Source organism: Orbilia oligospora, assembly GCF_000225545.1.
Source record: "Orbilia oligospora ATCC 24927 unplaced genomic scaffold scaffold00079, whole genome shotgun sequence".
Lineage (NCBI taxonomy): Eukaryota > Fungi > Ascomycota > Orbiliomycetes > Orbiliales > Orbiliaceae > Orbilia > Orbilia oligospora.
Window position 1 is genome coordinate 452,465 of NW_011645636.1, and position 26,077 is coordinate 478,541.

The window sequence follows — 26,077 nt, forward strand, 5'->3', positions numbered from 1 at the left end:
TCGTACGTTCGACATAATTCAAGCCTCCAATTTCTTAATTTTCTATACGAAAGGAAAAACACGATCCGTCCCCTCTATCAAGTAAAAGAATAAGAAACAAATGCCTATCCCGTATGTGCTTCTTAAAAAATTATACAAAAGAACGAAAGAAATAGAGAGAGAGAAACATGAGAACGCCAGCTTGGTAAAAGAAAAGAAAAGGAAATTTGACACTCCAAATAGTTCAAGGTCCGGCAACCCCGCGAGGGGCTACAGAAAATGGGTGTGCTAACCCGCTGAAGCGACGGAGCAATATTCTAATGCTTGAAGTTCTTCCAGAATGCCCGCTTTGAGCCTTGAGGTCTACGATTCTCGATCTGATCGGGACCCCACATCTCTGGTTGAAAATGGTCATTTTGAAAATGGCGAGTATTGTAATGTGAGTTTTTGAACATCTTCGTTTGCAATGGCGGATCCGTTTCGGCTTCACTTTCTTTTTTGATCGCTTGAAGAGTACTTTGACTACCGTCATGGTTCCGATATGCTCGCAGAGGTGGAAAGCAGTGCCCGCAGATATCATGAGGCGAGTTTGCGATTCCCGGGATCAGGGAATAGTAAGGAAGTGGGTTTTGCGTGTATTCTTGACCCAACATCATCGAGACACGAACACTTCCCAACCCAGGTGGGGCCTTCGAGCTAATCGCTGGAGAGGTTGGCAAACTCGGTGGTGCCAAATCCCTGTTCTTATAGATCAAATCGTAATGTCCTGGACGATACAGCAGTCTAAGTGGGCTTTCTATTTGGCCCTCCCTATTAGGCTTCAATCCATCATCGGGTTCGAACGTGTGGACATTGACCTCGTCACTATCGCTGCGGTCAAGGTAGGATATCTCAACACTGAGGTTTGCAGGGAAGAATAGAACGTCAATGAGAGCTTTGATACCCAGATGGTCGATCTGAACTCCATATGGTTCTATTTGGGCACCACAATAATCGTCGATGGTAGGGTGATCGATCAGGAATGGAGCATAGGCATCTGGATGACACTTCATGTACGCAGATGTAAGGAGCTATATACCCCCGTTAATATATAAATTGCTATTAGAAGGGTTATAAATGATGACTTGCTCATTACCTTCAGGTGGGTTATGATTGAATTGCTGATCTCGTCTTCATTGAATGCCTTCACGAGCACTTTGTCGTTATAAGGATCATCGACTACGGGGGATTTCCCGATAGTTTTCAATAGGTTCTTCGTTTCAATGACAAAGTCTTCGTAGAGATAGTCGGCCATGCCAACAGAATCCATCATTGCGCAGAGGGCCTCAATGCGATTGTGTTCCTCTTCAATCCTCTTTTCGTCACCAGTCCGAAGGAGTAGTTCGAACCAGCCGAAGGCCAGGGCTGTAATTTTGAAGTTTCATTAGCATCGTTCGGACTATGATAGTGTAAATATCGTTTAGGAGGGTGGGTATAGCATACCTCTCCAGCCACAGTTTCCATCACCTTTGATGGTGCGGTAGTTTGTATATGTGGGCGAAAGTGCCTGGGTCGCTAGTTAGTAAATTCTATGCATGATTAATGAGACTAATAGATAGCGGTTTGAATTACAGCGGTCTTTCGAACGTAAACCGGGTCAGCATCTGCATATTCGGCTTCTAGAATCTTGCTAGATTGTAATTCTCCAACAAGAGGTCCCTGTCATCCCAGCCATGGTGTATGTGTAACCAGTTAGTCATTTACTCATGCATCAGGGCCTTTTGACCTAACTATATTTAATGATGAGGAATACCAAGCTTACAGTGACATCTGGTTCATACTGCGCCGACAGTTTCTCCAGGTCTGCCAATTCCTGGGCAGTTTTCATATCCGCCTTCTCCTGTAGGGCAGAGGAAGAAGAGCCTGCTTCTTCGGCCATTTCAGCAATAGTTGAAATTGTACTGCGTCTCTCTGAAAGCTCTGTCCGAGAAGGACTAGAAGTTTCTCCAAGTTCTGAGACACCGGAAGAATAAGAATATGATGGAGAACTAGACGAAACACGAGTGGCAGGGAGGGTAGAGGGGGGTACTCTTGGAGTAGGCCTATACGACCAACTTGGGGCAACAGTAGATACCTCTGGAGCAGGCCTATATGACCAACTTGGGGTAACAGTGGAAACCTCTGGCAAAAGTGAATAATTGTTAGTTTGGTATAATGGCCGTGGGTGTGATAATCCTGGTACAATGGGCAAACTTGAGTGGAGACCCATATGTGGGTTTGGGAATGGGATATCTGGGCTTGGGTAAATTAGGGGGTATGGGGGTGGGGCATTGAACGAGGAGAGAGGTAGGACGGGATAAACAGCTTGACAAGAATGACAGGCACATGGTGTATACGGACGACACTGCAAAGCCATATCTGTGGGGGGTAGGCCTGAACGATGCATGATCGTGTACGTATATCAAGATGAGGATGCGTATATAGGCAGTGTGACAAAGCAGAATGAAATATGGGTCACAAGATGTAAAATTATGAGATGGGATGAATGCAATGAGATGGTTAGGAATATTGTGATATCAAACCAAAATGGTGGGACTGACCTGCCTTTAGCTCGCTTTAAAATAGTTCGCTTTTGATGCTTTCGAGATGTGAAGTTAAAGTAAGAGCGCCGTACGCAAATGCGTGTAACCACCCTAAATTAAACGAGCCTGGAAGGGATACAAGGTGATGCTATGTAAGGTACTTACTGGTACGTTAATCCTCGAAGCTTGGAAATACAGCAGCGATCTGGACTGGACTTACCTACGAGCTCACGGAATACCGGACGGGAATGCAATGCCGAGTGTTTATGCTACGCACCTGGGGGATATCGATGGTATGGTATTGGTATTCGCAAGGATCTAGGTGAGGTACATGTGCGTCTACTTTTGGAGGGGTTGTGATCCAATGCAAGGTTCAGGTTCAGGTTCAGGTTGCGTTCGCCGGTATTATACTTCCATTGTGGTCGGCGGGCAGCCCAACACGCCAATTGCAACAGGATCCAACGACGATACCAAAATTCTATAAAATCTCCACGGACGGCTCCTACCACATCAGATACAAAATTCAAAATATTCTTTTTTCTCTTCCCGTAGAGCATATTCCCGTCTATTACTACTTCACCCGACCCGCTTTTCTCGGGTATCAAATTTATGCCCAGAGCAGTTTTTTATTTTTATTTTTATCTTTCAAAAATGTGATAGCTGTTGACACACAGTCCGACATCGTATCATAATTAATTCTGGACAGAGCAATACTCGAGTACTCCCTGTCTAGAACCCGGAAAGCAAGAGTATTGTCGGTTTGCTTAATGCACCGTGATATCAATTCTTAGTTTACTTCATTTTTTTTTAATTGGCCCAATTCTCGACACAGTATTGTTTCGAGGGCTACATTTAGTGAGCTCACATTCTGTTCCATTTGCCTAACAGCCTCGTCAAATGAGGATTCTCGCCGAAACTCGATTTATCGAGATCTCAGGTATGAGAATATACAAAGCCATGTTATCTAGAGGCCTTACGGTGGCACATATGCATAAGACTTCATTATACATAGTTCCCCAACATGGGGTTCTGCATGATATGCGTCTTAGAAAATGTGATAATGCAAATGTCGATTCTCGTTATCTCCAAGGACATCGGATCTTGCTCTCGGTATCGCCAATTCAAATTTTGCAATCTTTTGTCAGCGAAGTTCCTAGATGGAAATCTATGCGCCTCGATCGGCTGCAGAAAAAAAAAGGTTCAGTGCTAGCATACTACCAATCGTCCGCAGCTACTATCTGAAGTTACCTGCATAAACTTCGCCTTGACGCCGAACCCTTGCCCAGATTCCCGACAAGTTCCTCTAGCCATCGGTGTTTTAGGCTGGAAGCTCTATCACTCGAAAGATACCTCGAAGGGTCCAGGGGTGAGCCAACTTGCATGCTGCCCTTGAACCCGATCAACCCATGCCATTTCACATTGGGGTATCGGTTTTCAACCATCGGATTCAACGGCGAAATCAGACGAGCCCCCTACGAGTTTGAAACTCGTGTGGGGGTTTAAGCCTCGCGGGATTTCCTTCCCGATCCATAAGTGTATAGTATTTGATTTGTACATCTGATCTGTACCAGGCCTATAGGAGGGTACCTAAAACATGGGATCAATGCTAGTCTGGGGGACGCTCACCTCTGCCTTGGGATCGATGCCGCCAGATCCAAATGCCATTCTACGGAAAGGTACCGTTAGATCTAGGTTAACTTAGGTTCGGTTGGCTCCACAATTAGGCTCAGGACATAAAATTGGGATATCGAATATCCCGATCCCTGTAGAACCCAGAATCGATACCCCCAATCAACCAAAAAGTTTTCAGCAGAGTATCGTTATACCCTTGCTCACAGTCGCTGGTCGAGCGGGTATATGCCGCCATCCCTATAACTATCTCACAAATACCAGGGTTGGGAATCTTGATGAATGAGCACCCGGCTACCAGCATCCTATCGGACCACATTACCAAGATACCCGCTCACAAAACCGCAGGGGAACTTGCATCCACCCTTCTCGGATCCATGGAAGGTAGCCTCAATTGCGGTCTGAGGCCAAAAATTTGAATAATTAATTCGGCTCATCAGTAATTAACATTTAGGAGGTCGACCCGAGCGTTGTTACACAATTTATAGGGCTCCTAGCTAGAACGCCTAATACTAGTACTGGCCGATTAATAGAGGGTGGGGGCCTTGTAGGCCTTGTTGCATGTTGCAGGGAGCTTGAGCTCCATGCGGATCCGTGAGCTCCCAGGAATCGAACCGGACATCATTCATCGCCAGATTTCAAGTTGAAGTTCGAGACGGATCAAGACTAACACCCTAGTAAGTAGGCCATGTAGCCCACTGTACACACACTCGCCCCAAAAGAAGCATCTCCAACCCACACATAAACTGCATTTCAAAGACTGAAGAAAACACCCTCAAAAACTCAGGATTATATTTAAAAATCAACATTGTGATATCCCGTGACTTTAGTGTATTTCCTCGTTGGGTTTGGACTTGAAGAAGCTGGCCTTGGGTTCTGCATACAAGGCTAGCCCTAGCCGCCCTGTAGGGCAAAAGAAGAGAAGTAAAATCGTTCCAATGCGACAGCATGAATGGAACCAAAATACATTCCAGACCTGCGGTACACAGATGAGAATTCTGCTCGCTAGTTAGGCCTAGGGTCCGTGATTACCACTAGCTAGCCAACTAGATCAACCGGTTACACAAGAGCACTCCTATGCATGCATCTACAATGTACTACGAAATATTAAATGAGTAGCACCAACTTAAGTCAAAATTGATTGGTTCTTATTCCTCCAAAGGAGGTGAAAAGCATATTCCCGAGTAATTTGAAACGACTAGACTATTTCCCATACTATATGTATGTTACCTATAAAAGTTTGAGAAGTTTTTATCCATCTTGAATCGAGGCGCCAACTTTTGCGGCGGCTTTCGACCAACATTGCAACACTCCTTATAACTTATGCATTCGAGAGGTTATACAACATTTATTACCTAAAACTGGCCTATACATACCAATACTACTACTATTATTATTTACATCAGAGAGCTCCACCAGACTAATTGATTTTATTTCTTTCCCCTACCCTCTACTCTAGAAGTAGGGCCAATCCGATACGAAGAGAATGCATAGGCGTGGAAGAGCTCATTAATTAATCATTACCAACTGTGCCTGTGTGTTGAATCAAGACCATTGAGCAATCGAGACCCACCCATGCATCATGCACGCCAAATCGCGTACCATCGAATTTCAGTCACAGCTTTCAGCTGATCAGGTGTAGCCAAATAGTTCCAATCCGACACGGAAGTTAGTGTACACGTACCTGGAAAGTTAAGACTCATATTCCCTTTCTGGAACGGTATCCAAAATACAACATACAGATTGTAGATTCCAATAAAACATGTATGTAAGAACATACGTGAATCATAAAGTAGTTTTGATATAAAAAGCCTCAGTATATAATAAGAAATAGCAGTCTAGAAAGAATGATATAATCAATATTAATACCGTCTTCGTCGCCAGTTTTTGTTTTTAAGCTTGTATTCTATAATATAATTCGGTAACACGAACATTAACACTCCAAATTGCAAATATCATGTCTTCAACTCTCACAACCCTATCAACCGAACTACAATACTTAATCCTAAACTACCTCGACGCCGAAGACCTCTTCAACCTTCTCTTCGTCTGCAAATCAATCTACCAAATCGCCCATAGCGAATAGGATCGACTCTGGGATGCGTAGGCCGCTGGGCTTCAGTCAAAGGCGATTCTGGCAAATGTTGCTGCAAGGATACAAACTCTTATAAAAGACTATTGCAGATAAACGAAATATCTCAAGAATCGATTCCATTTGATTCAAAATGGGAGTATATTAAAACGATTGGAGTCTGTTCCGAAGGTTTATGGAACGAGAGAGTCTGGCAAATGATGGCAAACTTGATTGACATAGGACGGTTACGTCCCAGGCATTGCGTGCTGAAATTCAGTCGGTGGAGTAAGTACTATTATCCCATCTATGATTATCATGTTTTTTTTTTTTTCCAAAAAGGAAAGGGAAATAGCGCAAGAATTAATAATTGATAACGATGACACCAGGTGACCCGATGAAGATAAACGAGGAGCCGTGGGAGTCTTTAAGAGAATACTTCGATTCTAAAGACTGCAACCAACTCTCGTTGTTAGTCTCAATCAGAGACTACGGCATTTCCAGCGCTCTCCATTTCATAGATGGTCATGGCGATAAGGTCACCAGCCTAAATATCACCCTTTCGTTCGGGTCAGCCATGTTCAATAATAGCCTAGAGACGTCGGCCTTGATCGCGCAATTAACAAATGCTCTACTCGCAACTCCCAACCTAAAGCAGTTGGAGCTTTCCTTCACAGATCCAAATCAAGAATACCGTATCTGGCCAATTCAATCATTATCCGAGCCTCTTGCAAGCCTCCAGGGTGCATTTGACAAACTGGAAAGATTAGATTCACTTCGAATCAACGGGATATTTATCCACCCTTCTTTCTTCCTCAAAGTGCCTAAATCCGTCAGAAATCTGGAGCTGCAATGCATGACCTCCCCGATCTGGTGGCGCGAGTTCGCAACCTACCCCTTCGAAAACGTCGAAAATTTAGTATTATACCACGAAATTGGTGAACCCCGCTGGGGTGATCACCCCTCGGAAATAACCGATGGGATACGTTTCGGTCAATATCCCATCCTCCTCGGATCCGTTGCTATCTCTACTTTGAAAAGCTTCTCAGGACAAGGATCGCTCTCCGGTCCGTCTGATATATTAGAATGTATCCTCGCAAATAACAAGGGACTTGAAGGAAGACATAGCTTTATAGCGGACTGGGATAACGAGGTACTCCCAGAATTAGAGTCATGTGGGTTGATACTACTAGATTGCCTTTCGGAGAGTGTCATACGTTATAAAAAATATTGTACTTGGAAACATCAACAGGCGAACGGCGGAACCAACGCCCAATTGGTTCAGTATTTTTTTAAACAATGCCTAAAGTCTTTGGAAAAGAGAGTGAATGAGGTGTATGGGCAAAATTACTCTTAGGAAAGGTTCCCATATGAGCTGGGTTAGAGGGAGCTGAATGGTTTGAAGCGGGTACTTAGTCTCGAGGTGTTCCATAAATTTATTATCTACCTACTATTTAACATATTTACTTACACTCGTAAATTAGCATATTCCTTTCCTCCTCTGATTATGTAAAAGCGTATATTTACTGTACATGCACCCTTTATATTCCTCTGCGCGGTCCCTTTTATTATCTGTATACAGCTGTATAAACGAGCTCTGCCTTACGAGACTGCGAGCACGAGCTCTAATCCACAGGCCAGAGGACTTCAGATCTTCAACTTTAGAGTATACGCGTAGGATAACTTTGCATTAACCTTCATATTGGCGAGGAGCTCTAACAATTTTTCATGTCAGGCCCGCATTTTCCCCACCAATTAATTGCAACTAAAAATATTTTGATGAGGATGCATGTTACACAACTAACCAAGTATTGTCTTACAAGGCTGTGAAAAAATAATGATCAGTTATAGTGGTAAGAACACTAAATTATGAATCCTCCGGGCTGATTAGTAGTCTAGTTTCAAGTTATGCGGTTTGTATTATCCTACCTTGCTTCTAGACCATTACTCTGCACAGTCTCGGCACTATCGTGCATGTCTCGCGAATACCAACTCGTGCATCGAAAAAAAAAAAAGGTATCCATTCATCTAGCTACCCGCTAACTACTACAATCTAAAAAAGTGAAAGCGTCCATAATACCCAAAAGGATTCTTCTCGTGAAAAAAATCCTTCCACAGGATCCACGAGATTATTATCCAAACCCCGCCTCATCTCATTTTTTCGTTATTGTTCGTATTCATAATCCTGACATATTTTGCGCTTCTTAGATGGCTTCAACAACTAAGAGTTTAATGCGTTTATTGAGAGGCAAGTTTTTTCTTCTCCGGTATTCTGCCCTTGTAATCGTTGTCGTTTGGTCGTATTTTCAAATTTCGAGGATGATACTGAGAGTCTGAAAAAAGTGTTTTGTGTATACCCTCATCAACCTGGCCGCCAAAACTCCTCTTTCCCCAAGCCATTTATGCAAGAATCCCAAATAAAACACCATCTCAAGAAATTTAAACATAAACAGCCCTACCTATTCCTGAACTCTCTTCCCCACCTCCACCACCACCACCTCTCCCGCTATCACCAGGTGCAAACACCGTACTCCACAACAATCCCAAACTAGCACTCCACTCCTGCATAGCCTCCATTCTCTCCACATCAGATCTACTCGAAATCTCTACCGTCCCGTTATTCGCATTAATCTTCCCATGGACCTTCTTATCCAATATCAAAAAGCCCAAGATATCTTGAACTTCTTCAACCGTAATCTGTAATTCCTTTGCAATAAATGCAAGGGTGAAACGAGTGAAGGGTTTGATTAATTTGAGTAAAGCTTCGGTTCTGATGTTTCGAGTGACTTCGTCGATGTGTTCGCGGATGAAAGGGTCGTCAAGGATTTGGTCTTTGTGTTTTTGGAGGATTAGTTCGTAGTTTTTGATGTCTTGGCGTTGGTAAGCGTCGACGAGGTCGGTCATGCCGACGATGCGGGGGTCGGATTTGTATCTACTTGATGTTAGCCTTTCTACTTCTTAGGAGGCATGGGAGGACTTACGGTTTGGTTTCCTGGGAGTCGAAGGGGTTGATTTCGGACTTGACAAGCATGCTGGTGAGGACGAGGTATTTGAGAACCTGGTAACGTTGCATTGAGCCGGCTTCGTCGTAGTTCCTGAAAGCTTCAAAGAAGTCCATTTGTGCTTCCTTCCAGTTTTCTGTCTCGTGTATTAGTCGAGTGAATGTATAATACCTGAAGGGAGAGGGAGAAGGAAGTACCTTCACTCATGTGCATCTTCCCGCCACATTCTCTGATAACACCCATAATCTTGGGATGTGGTACAGCAGACTTGACAGCAAGAGACTTATTATACAATCCCTTCAGCCGTTTATTATTCTTCTGCTCAGACAACATCTGAATCTCCAACGCATAAACCTCCAATAAGTATGTACCCTTAGAAGCATCGTCCGACCCATCTTCCCTTTGACAAGCACGGTGTAACTCTTTGATACTCTTGCTCAGTCTTTGATATTCTTTTCGGTCCAACCATAGACGGGCGAGCTTGATATTTGTCTTGAGCCATAGACGTTCGTTGGCAGAACCTTGGAAGGAGTCGAGGGTTAAAGCGTAGAATTTCTCCATACAGACCATATCTGCGGGATCATTCGAGAGGGAGATGAAGTCTAGCATGTTGTTTATTGATTTTTCGGAGTAGTTACGGGTGACGGCGGATTTGATGTAGGTGAGGAGTTCTTTGTAGTGGTCGACGGCCTGACATATTCTATTAACCAATGATTTCGTCTAGGAATAAGAGAACGGTAGAATACGGACAGCATCGTAGTCCTTAAGCTTAAATTCGATCTTTATGGCCTGTTTGAGACCTTTGAAACCCCTGTTTTTAACCTCTGTAAGCTTTTTATGTATAGCTAGGCTAGCTTGGATCCTTATGATGATGGTGATGGTGATGTAGCTTACCAGTCTCCCTTTTCGGGCTCCAGGGCTACGACACCTAGGAATTCGACGATGGCATCTTCGGGATCGGTTTGTTTCATCTGTTTGGCATTGTAGTATTTGTTTTCGATGTCGACGTCGCCGGACTCTTCGTCGTCGTCTTCTTCGTACTGGAAGTCGTAGTCCTCCTCCTCACCACCAGAGTCCATCATGAAATCATCGTCAGACATGTTTGCTTTGAACTTAGTTTAGTTCTTGTATAAGCAAGATAGAAGTAGTTGGAGTTGGTAGGTGTATGTGAGTAGATAGATGGATGGATGGAGGGGGGTTAGATTAGGATAGAGAGGTAGACGCGGGGTGGGAGAGTGAGAGAGAGAGGGAGCTGGACGTGTTGGCGTTGGTGTTGTTGCTCATATCGTACGCTTTTGGCTTTTGGCTGATCAGTCAATGCGGCTCAACCACTACCACCACCACCAATCTAATCTCAGTAACCTCAACTCTGCTTGGGAAGACACAAGATTCTTCCTGACCGATGGAAAACAGAAGATGGAACCGGGAAACTGGAGGAGTTAATTAGGTCCGTCTCCGCATGGGTGTTAATTATGCGAGGATGGGTGATCGGGGGCGCCGTCATCCCGCTGCGCCCCGGATTTTATATAAATCTCCTATGTACTCCTTTCGAATTCCTGTCTACAGAATCGACTCTAATCATGTCTATATCTTATATAGTAAATGTTGGAATGGTATAAAATAGAATAAAATAGTTGAGATGATGTATATTTGGGTGATGTTGGGACCGAGTTCAGCCCGAATCCAACGGGTCGGAACCTGCCTTAACATACAATGCACCCCATCATATGTATAAAGTTATAAAGAAGCACGGATTAATTAACATTGGCATGGCATGATATCATGACGAGCAATGTCTTGTCTCTCGCTCGCCTTGCCTTGTCTTAATATCTAAGAAGTACTTAAGTATGTACTTATGTATAAGCCCCTGCCTGACCTGGTCCGGCCTGTAATTAATTAATCTAATTAATTAATTAATGACATTCATTCATTCTCCCATCTTTCCCCCTCCTCCTCCAACTCCTCCTCTTCTTTTTAACACCGACTCTTTCCCCCCCCTTTTATAAATTTACCATTTGACTAAACTATAGTCAGTCTGTAATCTTTAATCATTAACGAAGCAGTTAGTTAGTTAGTTAGTTAGTTGGTCTGTGTGTGAAGAGTATCAGCATAGGAAGGAGGAAGATACCTTGTCCGACGGTTATCTATCAGATCGAATCAAACACTCAGCCCGAAACCACTTCTTTTACATCACCACCACCAATACCACCACCAATACCACTACCACCCCCTTCACTTCTCACTTCACTTCTCCCTCTCCTCTCTTTTCCTCTCTCTCTCTTCCTCTCTCTCATCTCCTCTCTTCTTCTCTTCTCTCTTACCATCCCTTTCTCTTTCCCTTCCTTTTAACGCGACCGTCGTCCGATTAATTAATTATCCTTCCATCGTCCCATCATCTTTTCCCGGCCGACTGGATCAGACTCGAGTACACACACACACACCATACCCTCATCGATCAATCAAAATCAATCAATCAGTCGCAAAAAAACAAATTGCCAATCCGACAAATTCAATTAATTACTACCTATCAACCACCATCATAATCACAAAAATGCCTCTCTGCGGCTCCTCGGCACGTTCGACGGTCCAGCGCAAGATTGTCTTGCTTGGTGATGGTGCATGTGGAAAGACCTCTTTACTGAACGTCTTCACAAGAGGGTATTCATTCCTCTTCCCTTCGCCTTTCCCCCCTTTGATCCGAAAATTAAAAAGGAAATACCCAATTCAATATGTATACTAACTACCGTTTTACTCTAATTTCAGATATTTCCCTCAGGTTTAGTATGTTCTCCCATCTGCGCCGAAGTCGCCATAGTTACAGATCATACTATACTTAAAGATAGAAACGCTGACATTCTTCTCCTGCGCTCACAGCGAACCTACTGTTTTTGGTATGTGCCCGTCTTCTAAATTCAAATACTCGATATTTCATTTTACTAATATTCCTCTTCTCCGTTGTCTAGAAAACTACGTCCATGGTATGCCAGAAATCCCCTCTTTTTTTCCCTCCCGCTCGTGTTACCAAAAGCGCAACCATACCACTTTTCCCCGACCAAGCAATTACCTTTTGTATACGACAAGAAACCCCAATCCTTACCAAATTCACCATTCAATCTACTGCCAACAATGAAACCTCTATTCCCTGAAGCGAAAAAAGCGTGGAAATGGCGTTGGAAGTCAACAGGGAAAAAAGGAAAAAGCTGACCAGGATCCCGGCCCGACAATCTAGACATCTACGTCGACAACACACATATCGAACTTAGCCTGTGGGACACAGCAGGACAAGAGGAATTCGACAGATTAAGATCTCTGTCTTACAGCGATACCCACACGATCATGTTATGTTTCAGCGTACGTTTCGTCCTCAACAAATTTCCCACTTTTTTTCCCCCCAAGACGAAACCCCTTTGCCGAATTTCCAGCGTTTTTATCCGATATTTGGTGGAGGAGCGGGAACAACAGAAACTGATCGAGGGGTGGAATTTTTTTTAGGTCGATTCGAGAGATTCCCTGGAAAACGTTGAACAAAAGTGGGTTGGAGAAATCGCAGACAACTGCCAGGGCGTTAAGCTCGTCTTGGTCGCTTTGAAGTGCGATTTGAGAGAAGAGGCTGCCTCGGAAGGCCCAGAGAAAGCAAGCGAATTCATTAGTTATGCCGAAGGATTAGCTGTCGCTGAAAGGATTAAGGTATGATCTTTAAAACCAAACCACAAAAAAACCAGCATAAAACAGCATAAACTAACAGAATCCGCAGGCCCTCAGATATCTCGGTAAGCGATGGGCGAAACGAAACGACACTGGTAGAGAAAATACTAACAGGTTTTGTAGAATGTTCTGCGAAGATCAACCGCGGAGTTAACGAAGCCTTCTCGGAAGCCGCAAGAGTCGCTCTGACCTCGAAACCGCAAGGAGCGGCCGCATCATCCGGACGAGGCTGCTGCATTATGTAAAACGACGACATTGCATCCGTTGGCTGAGAATACACCACGTCTTGGACCTCATCGAAAAGCAACCACCTTTTTTTTCCTTTTCTTTTCTTTTTTTCCCTTTCAATTATTCTCTATTCGCCGGGAGGATGACAATTCTTTTTATGCTTCTACGAAAAGCGCTGACATTTTTCATTTCTTACCATGTGTTTTTATAGCCGTTTTTTCATATCCCCCTCTTCCTTTCATTATCTTCTGGGGTTTTCGGTCACTGAAGTCGCCTTTCTTTGGTTTTGATATTATTTTTTTTCTAGCTGCTGTTGTGCTGCTACATACCCGTTTTTCAGTGGCCAATTATTTCGTTCTAATTCATCGACCCATCGTCAGTCTCATTGATGCTATTCATATTGTGTGTCCCTTTCATATTGATTCAGCAAGCATGCATTATTATTGATTCCGATTCTTTATTTCATTTTCTTTTCTGTCTGGATATCGATACCTGGGATCTCAGTTTCTTTCTCCTTTTTTCTCCTTCTTTACATTCGTCTTGTGTATTATTCATTCCTCAAAACCATCCATCTGTTCATCCATTCATGCCATGTGTGCCGCCGATTCTCTACATCCCCATTGATTGGCTCTCCTTTTCATCAATTCATTTCATTTCATTTACATATCATTTTTGTCATTTTATTCAAGTGTTTTTTTATGCTTCGGATCTATATCATTGTATTACCAAGTTTTCTTTCATCATTGTTCTTTTGTTTTATTATATTCCTTTTTTCTCGAGAAAAATACAATTATTTTTTATCATTCAGACAAAAACGGTTGGAACAAGCTGCATGGAAAAGAGCGATGACGCAGAGGCAAAGATACCGACCGATGCATAAGATGTACGATATCGATATCGATGGTTATCTTCACTATCTCAATTGAGACATCCTCTGATATCAAACTCAAACCAAACCCCACCGGCCGCTGATTACCCATCCGGCATCCATCCATCCATCCCACTTTAACCCTGTTTGGTTCAAACTAGCGCAGAATAGTTCCTCGGAAGACTCTTCCCCCACCATTAGTTAAGTTTTTAATTCGATGCCAATTCATGCATGGTGCAGCACATCCCATCACAAGCTACTTACATACATTACATACACATAACAGCTTATTAGGTACGGAAAAAAACACCCACGCTAGGATTGGTTTCCGAGAGAGGAATAGCGCCAATGACACCATCGAGAATTAAACGGTTTGTATGGATCGCCTTACGGGAAGGCACCCTGGCAAGCTTGTAATAGCTCTAGTTCTAGTTCTAGTTCGAGTTCTTCGATATCAATGTTAATTTTTTTTGGTGAAGCATTACAAATTGAGAGCGCCGGAGTCGCTGGAATCCCTTTTTTTTTTAACATAAGGGTCCGATGATGTGATAGCTATCTATACTCATAGGGAATAGTTTCCGCGGGGGGATACTAGGTATTACTGTGTATACTCCGTACTAGCTATAGTTATAGTTGATAGCTGTTTAGTATACCGATTGTCGGCCTGCTCAGGGTTTATCGTCGCACTCCCCCCGACTGTCAACTGTCGCCAGTTACTGACTCTCTATATAATCACCCTCGATACCGCCCCCCCCCCTTCCAATTGCCCATTATGTCCCGTTGTCCTCATCGTAAACCCGTTTCCTCTTCCTCTCCTCCTCCTTCTTCTAGTACTACGGCTACTACGGCTACCACTCATCCACCCACAATGACGGCCCCAGAATACCCATCCGCCACAATCCTCCCTTCAACTTCCACTACTACCACCACCCCAAACATTAACATCAACAATACTACACCAACCTACACACCCCCCCTCCTAACCGCCACACCTTCAAAAGGTCATATCCACCTAATCATCGGATGTAACGCTCTAGCCGGCGCCCGATGTACTCGATCATTAGAAGTCGGTGCTTTACCCACAGTTATCTTCCCGGAGGCATTAGATTCCGAAGAAGTACATTTGGGATTGAAGAAAAGGATTGAAGATGGAGAAGTTGGGTTTGTGAATCGAGGGTTTGAAGTTACGGATTTGAAAACCTTGGGGAGGGAGGAGGTTGAGTATTTTGTTGATGCGGTTTTTGTTACTGCTGGTTTTGGGGGGGTTGATGGTATGTTCATACTAATTATTGATATATATATTCTGCCATATTTTGGTATTGATAACTGATGTTTTTTTATGTTGATAACAGCATCGATGATCTCGAAAACTTGCGCTAGACTTAGAATCCCAGTTAATGTGGTTGATTCGACGTCACTCAGTACTTTTACATTGTTATCGACATACTCGGACGGTCCGTTACAAATAGGTATCACAACTTCTGGGATGGGTTGTAAACTAGCCAGTCGGTTGAGAAGAACCGTAGCAAGTGCTTTACCCGTGGGGATTGGGGGTGCTTGTGAGCGATTAGGGGGGTTGAGGAGAAGGGTTATTGACGAGGATCTTAAGAAGTCTTCTCCTTTTCCTCCTCCTCCTTCTTTCAACTCTACTGAAGTAGTAGTAGAAAGGAGACCGATAGAAGAAGAGGAAGAAGATGACAGTACGGATCAAAAATCTACGTTTAACGCCTTAATCCAACCAGACGATCTCGAATCCCAAAAATCAAGAAGAATAAGATGGTTATCCCAAATCTGCGAATACTGGCCTCTTCAAAAACTAGTCGACCTAACAGAAGAAGACATAAACAACCTCTTCGACGAATACTCCACTTCCACTTCAACCCCTCCCACCTCTTCTACCCAAGAAACGGAAACAGAAAAACCAAAGGGTACAATCTCCCTAATAGGCTCAGGCCCAGGCAACCCCTCCCTCCTCACAAAAGCCTCCTTAGACGCCCTCCTCTCCGCCGACCTAATCCTAGCCGATAAACTCGTCCCCTCCCAAATCCTCGCTTTAGTCCCCCGCAGGAGCACCCTCTTCATCGCCAGAAAATTCCCAGGAAACGCCGAAGCCGCGCAACTAGAACTCCTAGAAAAGGGTCTGGAAGCAATCCAAAGGGGGCAAAAAGTCGTAAGACTAAAACAAGGTGATCCGTACATCTACGGCCGTGGAGCGGAAGAATACCAATGGTTTGAAAAGATGGGGGTTAAAATAGAGGTTTTGCCGGGGATTACTAGTGCGTTATCGGCCCCCTTATACGCGGCTATTCCATCGACTCATAGGGCTGTGGCGGATCAAATACTTATTTGTACTGGAACGGGGAGGAAGGGAGTTCCACCTGATCCACCGGTTTATGTAAAATCTCAGACTACGGTGTTTTTGATGGCTTGTCATAGGTTGGCTTCCTTGGTTGAGGGGTTGGTTAAGACGAAAGGTTGGCCCGAGGAGGTTCCGTGTGCGGTTATTGAACGTGCTAGTTGTGAGGATCAGAGGGTGGTTAGGAGTACACTGAAGAATATTGTGGCGGCGATAGAGGAGGTTGGGAGTAGACCGCCGGGATTGTTTGTGGTTGGTTGGGCTTGTGAGGTTCTTAAGAAGGTCGATGGGGCGTGGAGTGTCGAGGAGGGGTTATGATCATGATATCCTATGGTATATAGCATACTTGAGTTATACATGCAAGAGCATTGGATTTGCACATTAGTGTAATGTGTAAGTACTAAGTAGTTATCTACGAAAGGAGTTCATTGCGGTTGGTCATTATTCATTACGAGCATTCTTATTGGCGTTTTTCGTTCTCTCTTTCTTTCTTTCTTTCTTGTATTTAGTCTATTCTAGAAACAATTTCTATCAATCCCTTTCCCTTCTACCACTAATAAGTAAAAAACTCCGTGAAATGGTAAGAAGGCAAAGTATTCCATGTTTTGTGTAGTGTTATATGTACATATGGGAAGATAAGCACCCCATCCATCCTCCCAAATTAATCGATTATAGCTAGAAGAGTTTTCCCATAACCAACTCTCATATTAGTCTATTCCTTAGCTTACTAGTTAGTACAGCATCTCCGGCAAGGATATTAAGAGGGTGTTAAAAAAAAGAAGCATAGGTATCTAATAAGATTCCTCCTTCTTCGCCTCCCCACTATTCTCCTTCTTCACAGGAGTACCCCCCATAATAGCAACACCATTCGACGTTCCAATCCTACTAGCACCAGCCTTAATCATCCCAATCGCCTGTTCAAAGTTCCTAACCCCACCGGAAGCCTTAACTTTAACCCCTTCATTGTCCTTAACCGCCAACCTCATCAATCTAACATCTTCAACCGTAGCTCCACCACCATTGAACCCCGTAGAAGTCTTAACCCAAGCCGCACCAGCCTCAGCCGCAATCCAACACGCCGCAATCTTCTGTTCCTGGGTTTTCAATAACGAAGTTTCAATGATGACTTTGACGGGGATACCCTTTGCCGCGCGAACAACCGAGAAGATATCGTTGTAGACGTATGAATAGTCGGATTGGAGGAATTGACCGATGGGGAGGACCATATCTATTTCTTTGGCGCCATCGAGGATTGCTAGTGATGCTTCGTAGCATTTTGAAGAAGTAGAGGTTGCGCCTAGTGGGAAGCCAATTACTGAGCAGGCGATTGTTTGTGGGGTGTTGGAGAGGGTTGTGGAGACTAGACGGGCGTGGGAGGGGTTTATGCAGCAGCTCTATTTTATTATTTCACTTATCATTAATATCATCCTTTTTTTTCTTTTTTGTGGCTTTTTTTTTATAAAGGAAGGGAATACCTTAAACCCATGCTCTATAGCTTCCTCACACAATACTTTGATTTGGTCTTCTGTAGCCTCGGGTTTTAATAAAGTATGATCGATGGTTTGTGCCAATTTCTCGGTGGGCTTTGTAAGGTCATCGACGATTTCGGGAGTATATTCTTCCGATGCCTTTAGGTCTTCAAGGACTTTTGCAATGTGAGCGTCGATTAGAGGAGTTAGTTCCTCGTTCGTACGAGGTTCTGGAACGGTGGATTGCATGCTGATTGGTTTTTGTTGTTGATGTTGATGTTGATGTTGATGATGTTGATGAGGATAGTGGTGGAGACCGGCTCCCTTTGGTATTATAGATGGTGAAGATAAGGTTAGATGGTTAAAGAAGTTTTGAATAGGAAGAGGAGGAGGAGGAATAGGGAAAGATGGTTTTGAAGGAAGACGTTGGGCTGGAGTGAAGATTGGGATTGGTTTTGTGGGGTTGAGGGGACGGAGGGAAGAAGAAGCGGCAGAGGAAGAGGAAGAGGAAGAAGGTACACTTGGTAGTGGTGGTTGTGGTTTGGAAGACATTTGTCCGTCTGTTGGGTTTTTGTGTTTGATTTTTTTGGGGCAGGGATTTATGGGCCTTTTGGGATGAGATGCATGTGCATGTAAGATAGTCACTAGCTAGCTGCTGCAAGGGAGGGAAAGGGAAGGGAAAGAAAGGAAGGTGGGCGGGGTTTGAGCGCCGCTAGCCGGGGATAGGCGGTTGGAGGATGTGATGAATTGATGAAGCTGAAGATGGAGGTGGAGATGTTGGAGATGGTAGGAACGATGGTGGAGATGGTGGATGAAAGGCCTTTTTACTGTTTAAATTGAGTATTCAGCTCATTCACAGCATTGCATTGGTGTTACTATCTGTGTAATCTGGTGTCATGTTAGTAGATGTCTACACAGTACTTCTTTTATCTATTCAATCTAATCTATCTGATCTGTCGATTTGATCTGATTTGATCTAATCTGATCTTGACTCTTCCTTAGCAACTAGATGGTTCTTCTGTTTCCATTCTACTCTCTACCTCCAAGCTGCGATCAATGTTCGACGGGGTATTTGACTCTGCCGCATTTGTGTGTGATTGTTGACGGTGTGTGTTGCCGCATTTCAGCTGTCAAACAATAACGCCGACATAAGTGCCAAGAGCAACGCCCCCGGATGCGGCATCCCACCCGCCTTGTCTGTCGCCGGGGGCCAACGGTAACTAGGCGACACTAACCCTGTTTATCCTTAATGACTTTTTTGACTTGCATTGCCATGCTCATTGTCTGACGACTCCTCTCCTCTCCTGGCTCTTAGTTAGTCAGTTAGCTACTGACTATCGATTAGGTCCTGACTTGTATATTAAAAACAGTCTATAAATAAACCTGACCGGCATTCACCTCGGAGCCTTTCGTTGTTGTGGTGGCGCTGAAAGGGAGTGTATAATCCCGTATCCCGTATCCCGGGAACAAGCTAGAGTAAAAAAAAAATAAGAAAAAGTGGGATAATAAACATTCCAAATCATAATACAAAAGAACCAGCCTCAACTACTCCGTAACTATAACTACATACCTCATACCTCAGCTGCTTCCAGTTAGAAAACACCTTCCTATTAAAAACCTCTCCGACCTTTTTTCTCTTCCTCAGCTTCAACTTAACCAGCTTCCAACTTTGACTTCTCCACCTTTTACCATATAATAGTACTAGTTAATACTCGGGTAAATCGGTTCGATTCGGTATCTATCTCAGCATCGACTTACAACCATCGCATCGGCTACGTCATACATCCATCCATCCCGCCATGGGCTTCTCCCCCATCCTCGGCATTCGCATCGCCGCTGGCGTCCTATCTATCATCATCCTCGGCGTCGATGCATATGCCATCTCCGCCTTCAATAACACCCGAAGCGGCAGCTCGCCGTCTTCCATGAACTTTGTCATCTTCTGCGTATGTCCCTTACCTCTTTTACACTCCACTTAACCTTCTCTCTCTTTCTATTATACACCTATGAATAGATATACTAACGATATATGTGGGAAAAAAGGTAATCTGGACCTGGCTCTCCCTCGCCTACATCCTCGTCACCCCGCGCTTCCTCCCCCGTCTCCACGACAAATGGATCCTCCTGGCAGTCGAATCCCTCGCCACCCTCTTCTGGTTCTCCGGCTTCGTAGCCGTCGCAGCATACGTCGGCGACCACTCCATAAGCTGTCCCGAATCCGTCTGCGGCTCCATCAAAGCAACCATAGCATTCAGCTGCTTCGAATGGCTCGCCTGGGTGGCTTCGCTAGTCCTCGTCTGTCTTTCCATCTTCAAGGGAAGAAACATGATGGGTGCCGTCCCCATGATGGAAGCTCAACATAAACCATTAACGGGAGTTGGAGTCGATAGCGCATATCTTGGTGGTGGAGGTGTGACAGGGTATGACTCGAGTATTGGACCTCAACCTATGGGGTTTAATCCCTCGGAGACACCGGCGCCGTATGGTGGGCCTGCTGTTAGTCCTGCACCGTATGGTGGACCTGCGGTTAGTCCTGCGCCGTATGATCCGCATCTTCAACCGGCGCATTTGCAACCGCAGAATACGGGGGTTAGTACGGTTAGTGCGTTGAGTTCTGGACCTTATGGAGCTTCGTATCAAAACGCGCAGATTACGGGGGATAATAGTCAGGCTGCTGGGCCTTATGATCCGCATTATTCGCAGCATGGGGATTATAGTGGTGCGGCGGAGATGCCGGGTGCTGGGGCGGGGTATACTGGTCAAGCGAGGTTTTCGTAGGGAAAGAGATATACAGCTAGAATAGAAGGTAGAGGTAGAGGTAGAGGTAGAGGTAAAGAGAGGGTTTATGGTGAAAGTGGGGCATACAAAGATACAGCGTATAAGATACATATGCATGGAAGAAATGGCTGCTAGCTGTTTTTTTATTATTATTGAGCTTTTACATTGGCTTTTTTGTGCATGTGGTGCATCTTCTTTCTCCGCTTTTTTTTTTTGGTTCCCTTCTTCCTTTTTGTCTTTCTTAAGATTCAGTTCTTATAATGCTCTGGAGCGTTTCTTTTATGATAGCCCTTTTTGTTTCCTTTTCTATTCTTCGGTTCGATTGGGTTGGATTGGATGATTGAGATGCTTTTTTCTTTTCTTCTTCTTCTCAAGACTTAATGTATATAACGACCCATTTTGAAGAATTCACGTGGTTATGGAGTTTTTCTTTATTTATTATAGTTTGAAGTCTAGTAGGGTTCGATATGATGACTTTGTTGAACTTAAGTAATCGAGTAGTTTGTGCTGTGTGTACTTAAGGTGAGAAGTTGAAGAATCTTAGTGGGGAAGAGGTAAGGTGGAAGGGGGTAGTCAAAAATAACACAATTTGAGTGTGTAGATGTTGTTGATGAAATGATATATCGTGATTGGATAGGATTTCGATTGACGGAATTTGTATTTTCGTCTGATGTTAGACTTTTTTTATTTTTGTCGTCTAGCCAGTCCACTAAGTAATCTTCTTCTTCTGGGGTTCTTACCTTATATGGTTATATATAGGGATTAACAGATAGATCATAGCTCTTAAGTTTATAACTAAGTTTTTTGTAGGTTCTTTGCAAATTAAAATTAATGGCTTGAATTTTTAAAAATACCACGAAGGTTGTTTACACGGATTATATTGATAGATTGTGTGCAATGGTATGTATATCATGCTTGATAGATGTAGATATTCATATCGAAGGTATGGAAAACCCTACACCAGGGCAGCTAGCATTTTAGATGGATGTATGGAATTAGTAAAAAGGTGTCTGATCTAGTTAATTAGGCAGGAAGTTGACTAAGTGTCAGTTCTTAGTTGATTAAGGATGTATCCCGGACTAGCTGAGCTGCTTGAAAGACCGAACCCACATAGAATGCCGGCAGCCTAGTTCCTAAGATACTTCGTTATTTTGTCAACGTAGAAGATTAGTATGTACAGTATACGATATCCAAGGTATATATCATAACCAGCTTTAACCTAGTTTACTATCATGTCGTACAGCAAGGTCTATACTTTGAAAGAAACAGGTATTAATGGGATATATTGTACTACCCGCCCCCCCTCTCTTTGAGAATGTATTAGCGGCGGGGATAAAAAAAAATACATTTCCCCGCTTTTTTTATACAAGGGAAAGTTCAAAAGTGGAGCTTAAATCCGTTATTTTTTTCTTCTTAAAGTGAATGTTCATATGATCATGTTTATGGTAACATGCATATATGTATATGCATAACTTGGGTGTAGACTAAACCCGACTGTTATTCTTGATATGCTTGCGCTTGACGAGCCCCCCTTGACTTGGTCTGGATGGTCAGTGCTTTGTTTTTTGTGGTACGTGCATGAGGATTTATTTATTTTATAGGCGGTTAGTATAATAAAGGGGATATCCATGGAGGGATAGTGATCATGAAGTTTGGTGCAGAGGTGGGGTTGGTTTCGTATTGAGGTGGAGTAGAGTGCAGACGGGGGAGCTTGGGAATTTCGGTATTGTGGTTTGTGATATCCTGCTGCGGATGGTTGTTATACTCTCCCCTCCTATTGTATTCATATATCCAAGTGACGTTTAGAAATGAGATCGCTTTAAGTCCTCCCGTCTTTTATAGGTAAAGTATATTTTAGAAATAACTCGAGGGGCGTAAAGGAAGGTTCAGATATACGGTCAATTCGGGTTCCTGTCATCAATGGTCAATTAATATTTGATCAAGATTGTTATCGATATATATCGATTAACATGCTATAATATATTATTATAGTGACTATATGAAAAAATCAAAAAAAAAAAAAAAATCGGAGAAGAACGAGAACGAAAGAATGTCAACTCTCACTTCCCCTCGATATGCATATACATATACATACACATATACACATACATATACACATACATATGTATATATGTATGTACGATGCAATGCAGTCCAGCTACCTAAACTACTATGTGACTAGCTAAGCTAGCTAAGCTAGCTTACTGCAGTCTACTATCACCTGTACACTTTCCCTCTTACAAAAAAAAAAGTGATATACGAGGTCGACACTACAGGGAAACAGCAGCAGCAGCAGCAGCAGCATATATGCATATCTTATGCATGAAAAGTAGTGGTGGAATCATCCGAAGAAAAAGGGTTGATAGTTAGTATAGAATGGAGTCTTAAAAAGCCGAAGATGTTATATATATGGTGTTAGATTTGTTGTAAAAGTAAATGGTAGAGGGGAAGATTGTATGTCGTTCATTTGAATTGAATTGAAAAGGTTTATAGTCATAGATCGATCCCTTTTCATTCAAAATTTTGGAAAGATTTCCCCCCTCTGGTCTTCCCCACTCTGTGCATCGAATCGATGTTAATGATGTTGACGTTTTCCCTCCGTATCCCGCGCGCTAGTAGGTAGTTATGGTTCTGGATGTGCATGAAGGTAGGATTTATATTAGGAAATCTCCGGCTCATGCATTTATTCCCCCCCACTTTTCAACCGAGTAATAGTTTCTTGAAAAAAGTAAGATTGGAAAGAAGTTGATTTCGATTAAATTTGCCGGTTAAAAAAAACATATCGACCCAATTGAATTGCAATAATTCTTATTTTTGCTTGTTAACGCAAGTAAGTAAATAAGTAGTATAATATAGCAAACTTGAGGTATCGCTAAAATCGACAGAAGCCGCCCATGAAGTTAAGTAAACGAAGTCGTTACTGGAATACTAAAAAAAGAAAGAAAGAAAAAGCGCCATAGTGTAAAAGAATGAGGATAAGAAGAAAGGGAAAGATAGAAAAAAAGAAACCTACACCGGTAGTACCCGTAGAAAATATAGGAAGTTGATCCTTAATTCGTCTTTTTCCTTTTTCCTTTTTTTTCGTAGTTTTTGTTTTTTATGCAGTTCCGAGAGGATGAATGGGAGGTAGAGGGAAAGAGAGACAGAGTAAAACAGATAGCCACCATGCAAAAATCATATAATCATTTTCGAGTAGTTTCGTCATAACAAAGCGTTCTTAGTTTCGTAAAATAAAATAAAAAAAAGATGTGTCTTTCCTGACCCCCACGTTCTACTTGCATCGACCGATTCTCTCCGATTTGTTCTTCTTTTTCCTCTTCTTCTTCTTTCCTTCTCTTGTTCTGCTTCTGCTTCTTCTTCTTAGTCTTTCGTCGTATTTCCATTCCTTCCCTCCCCGATTGCAACAATCTTCTTTTTGATTCCTGGTCGTAATTTTTCCCCTCTCGATTTCGATATTTCGATGATGAAAGCTCTGAAGAAATATAAAAAATAAACTAACAGCTCCTCCATCCTTCCCTCTAAAGAAAATTAAAAAAGTAGAGAAATAATTTCGAGTATTTCGAGAGAAAAAAAGCCGAAAGAAAGCGTGAAGTCCAAAGATCGTGTGTCAGATTGTTGACCAAAAAGAAACCGTAAGACCCAATATCGCTTGAAAACTTCAATCGAGCTTTGAAAGTGAAATAGAAGAAGTCTCGCCAAAAAATGAACTGTCGTTAAAAAAAATAAAATTGTAAGATCAATAATAATAATAAAAATAAAAATTCAAAGAGGTATCAAGAGCTGATTGAGAAGAGAGAAAGAAAGCATCAAGAATAATATTGTACATTATTTTTTCGCTAGATTTCGGGGATATCATAAAAAAGAATAAAAAAGATAAAAATAGTAGTAGTAATAATTTCGTCAATGGTCGTGAAATGATTGGTGAATAATAAAAAAAAGGCGTAAAAGGCGTAAAATAGAATAAAACGGCGCTCAAATAACTTTCAGTGATGATGATGTGATGATGATGTTTGAGAATTTGGAAGATAAAAGGGCGAGAGGTATCATAGGTGGGAGTTTCGTATTTTTGGATTTGGCGGGGTGTTTTTTCTAGTAAGGTTTACGGCCAATAACGAAGCATCTATCACCGCGAAAGTTAGCCAACAAACACTCAACAGCTATAACCAATTGACAATCCAAACATACGTAGGAGTACTCTGCTGTGCATCTCCAACTTTCTCTTCTGCCGGCTGGCTAGCTGAAGGCATAGACAGTGTCAAAATACTACAGCAGACAAGTCTCAAATAGCTGCCCCACTCCTTAAGTCTCTTCCAAGTCGTCATGGAGGGTTGCCAAGTCTTTTCTTCAACATCGACGAAGCCAGCATCTAAGAGGTGTTGCTTTATGCGTAAGGCGACGGTGGGAGTTCGTGAAGAGGCGAGGATGCTGCCGCCGCCGAAGAAAGTAGAGGGGTAGGTTGATCCTGTGCAGTTGAGTTTTCCGGGTGGGAGGGTAGAACGGGAGTTACGGGAGTTATCGAGGACTTCTACCCAGCCGCCTGGTTTTGCGGATCTATAGATTTTTGACATTCAATTGTTAGTATAATTTTTTATAAGATAATATATAATATAATATAAAATAAAATAGTAAAAATGATGTTAATTGGGAGGAAATATGATGTACCTGAACGCCTCGACAAACATCTGCTTCTCGTCCTGGCTGCCGTCATCTTGATAGCGGATATGAATGAAGTCGAAAAGGTCTCCTGACTGCTTTGGGTGGGAGAGACAGAGGTTCACGTTCTCGGTTATTGCTGGGCTGGGAATTGATCCAGTTAGCCAATTGATTTTTTTTTTTTTTTTTTTTTTTTTTTTCACAAAAAAGATAAATAAAAAGGCAATGGATATTGGTTTGCATACTCATTGACTGCAGGTGGCGATACCTTGCGAGTGCCGATGTCCACTGTAACAGATTTTCTATTCAAGAGCGGTCAGTTATGGTGTACGGTGTGGTTGGTAGCAGGTATTACAAGGAAGTGCTTACTCTGTGGTTACACCTATTGAGCACACACGCGATTCTGTGGTTCTACCGTCCAAGATTGACTGAACAAACGAGAAAAGGCACGGGTTAGCTCGAGAATGATACACTTCTTGAATGGTATGTATATGCAATGATCATGAGATTTAAAGGGAAAGGAGAGGATAGAATAGATGGAATCGGAACAGCCAACTCACCTCGCAGTCTTTACCAAGGACAGCAGCCTTTTCTTCGATGTTGTTGACTTGTGAGGAAACCATTGCTAGCCCAGCTTTTTAAAATTTATCTGCCAGGTAAAAAGTACTTAAAAGAAGAACTTGGTAGCTTGTCGATTTGTCGGAGAAATGTATAAAAATAAAATAAAATAAAATAAATAAATAAAATGATAAATAATAAAGAGAGAAGAAGTGTAACA

General features: G+C 42.9%; 8 protein-coding genes across 8 annotated transcripts; 4 read left to right on the forward strand and 4 right to left on the reverse strand.

Moving 5' to 3' along the window:
• Positions 1 to 296: 296 nt before the first annotated feature.
• AOL_s00079g159 (uncharacterized protein) lies at positions 297 to 2,227 on the reverse strand (the record flags this gene model as incomplete). The annotated part of the gene is made up of 5 exons (XM_011124034.1): positions 297 to 1,049; positions 1,115 to 1,383; positions 1,462 to 1,525; positions 1,591 to 1,677; positions 1,781 to 2,227. The coding sequence occupies 5 exons, from the start codon at positions 2,225 to 2,227 to the stop codon at positions 297 to 299; spliced, it is 1,620 nt and encodes a 539-aa protein (XP_011122336.1).
• A 4,392-nt stretch (positions 2,228 to 6,619) lies between these two features.
• On the forward strand, positions 6,620 to 7,597 carry AOL_s00079g160 (uncharacterized protein; the record flags this gene model as incomplete). Its single annotated transcript, XM_011124035.1, has 1 exon — positions 6,620 to 7,597. One exon carries the CDS (start codon positions 6,620 to 6,622, stop codon positions 7,595 to 7,597), a length of 978 nt encoding a protein of 325 aa, XP_011122337.1.
• A 1,082-nt stretch (positions 7,598 to 8,679) lies between these two features.
• Positions 8,680 to 10,342, reverse strand: AOL_s00079g161 (uncharacterized protein; the record flags this gene model as incomplete). The annotated part of the gene is made up of 5 exons (XM_011124036.1): positions 8,680 to 9,172; positions 9,222 to 9,378; positions 9,440 to 9,932; positions 9,993 to 10,053; positions 10,137 to 10,342. The coding sequence occupies 5 exons, from the start codon at positions 10,340 to 10,342 to the stop codon at positions 8,680 to 8,682; spliced, it is 1,410 nt and encodes a 469-aa protein (XP_011122338.1).
• A 1,451-nt stretch (positions 10,343 to 11,793) lies between these two features.
• On the forward strand, positions 11,794 to 13,192 carry AOL_s00079g162 (uncharacterized protein; the record flags this gene model as incomplete). The annotated part of the gene is made up of 8 exons (XM_011124037.1): positions 11,794 to 11,900; positions 12,006 to 12,023; positions 12,117 to 12,133; positions 12,206 to 12,220; positions 12,472 to 12,593; positions 12,735 to 12,929; positions 12,997 to 13,012; positions 13,071 to 13,192. 8 exons carry the CDS (start codon positions 11,794 to 11,796, stop codon positions 13,190 to 13,192), a joined length of 612 nt encoding a protein of 203 aa, XP_011122339.1.
• A 1,719-nt stretch (positions 13,193 to 14,911) lies between these two features.
• Positions 14,912 to 16,717, forward strand: AOL_s00079g163 (uncharacterized protein; the record flags this gene model as incomplete). Its single annotated transcript, XM_011124038.1, has 2 exons — positions 14,912 to 15,314; positions 15,396 to 16,717. The coding sequence occupies 2 exons, from the start codon at positions 14,912 to 14,914 to the stop codon at positions 16,715 to 16,717; spliced, it is 1,725 nt and encodes a 574-aa protein (XP_011122340.1).
• A 473-nt stretch (positions 16,718 to 17,190) lies between these two features.
• AOL_s00079g164 (uncharacterized protein) lies at positions 17,191 to 18,420 on the reverse strand (the record flags this gene model as incomplete). The annotated part of the gene is made up of 2 exons (XM_011124039.1): positions 17,191 to 17,793; positions 17,875 to 18,420. 2 exons carry the CDS (start codon positions 18,418 to 18,420, stop codon positions 17,191 to 17,193), a joined length of 1,149 nt encoding a protein of 382 aa, XP_011122341.1.
• A 1,247-nt stretch (positions 18,421 to 19,667) lies between these two features.
• AOL_s00079g165 (uncharacterized protein) lies at positions 19,668 to 20,646 on the forward strand (the record flags this gene model as incomplete). The annotated part of the gene is made up of 2 exons (XM_011124040.1): positions 19,668 to 19,814; positions 19,912 to 20,646. The coding sequence occupies 2 exons, from the start codon at positions 19,668 to 19,670 to the stop codon at positions 20,644 to 20,646; spliced, it is 882 nt and encodes a 293-aa protein (XP_011122342.1).
• A 4,089-nt stretch (positions 20,647 to 24,735) lies between these two features.
• AOL_s00079g166 (uncharacterized protein) lies at positions 24,736 to 25,922 on the reverse strand (the record flags this gene model as incomplete). Its single annotated transcript, XM_011124041.1, has 6 exons — positions 24,736 to 24,766; positions 24,832 to 25,197; positions 25,309 to 25,443; positions 25,545 to 25,601; positions 25,669 to 25,727; positions 25,860 to 25,922. 6 exons carry the CDS (start codon positions 25,920 to 25,922, stop codon positions 24,736 to 24,738), a joined length of 711 nt encoding a protein of 236 aa, XP_011122343.1.
• Between the last annotated feature and the right edge of the window lie 155 nt (positions 25,923 to 26,077).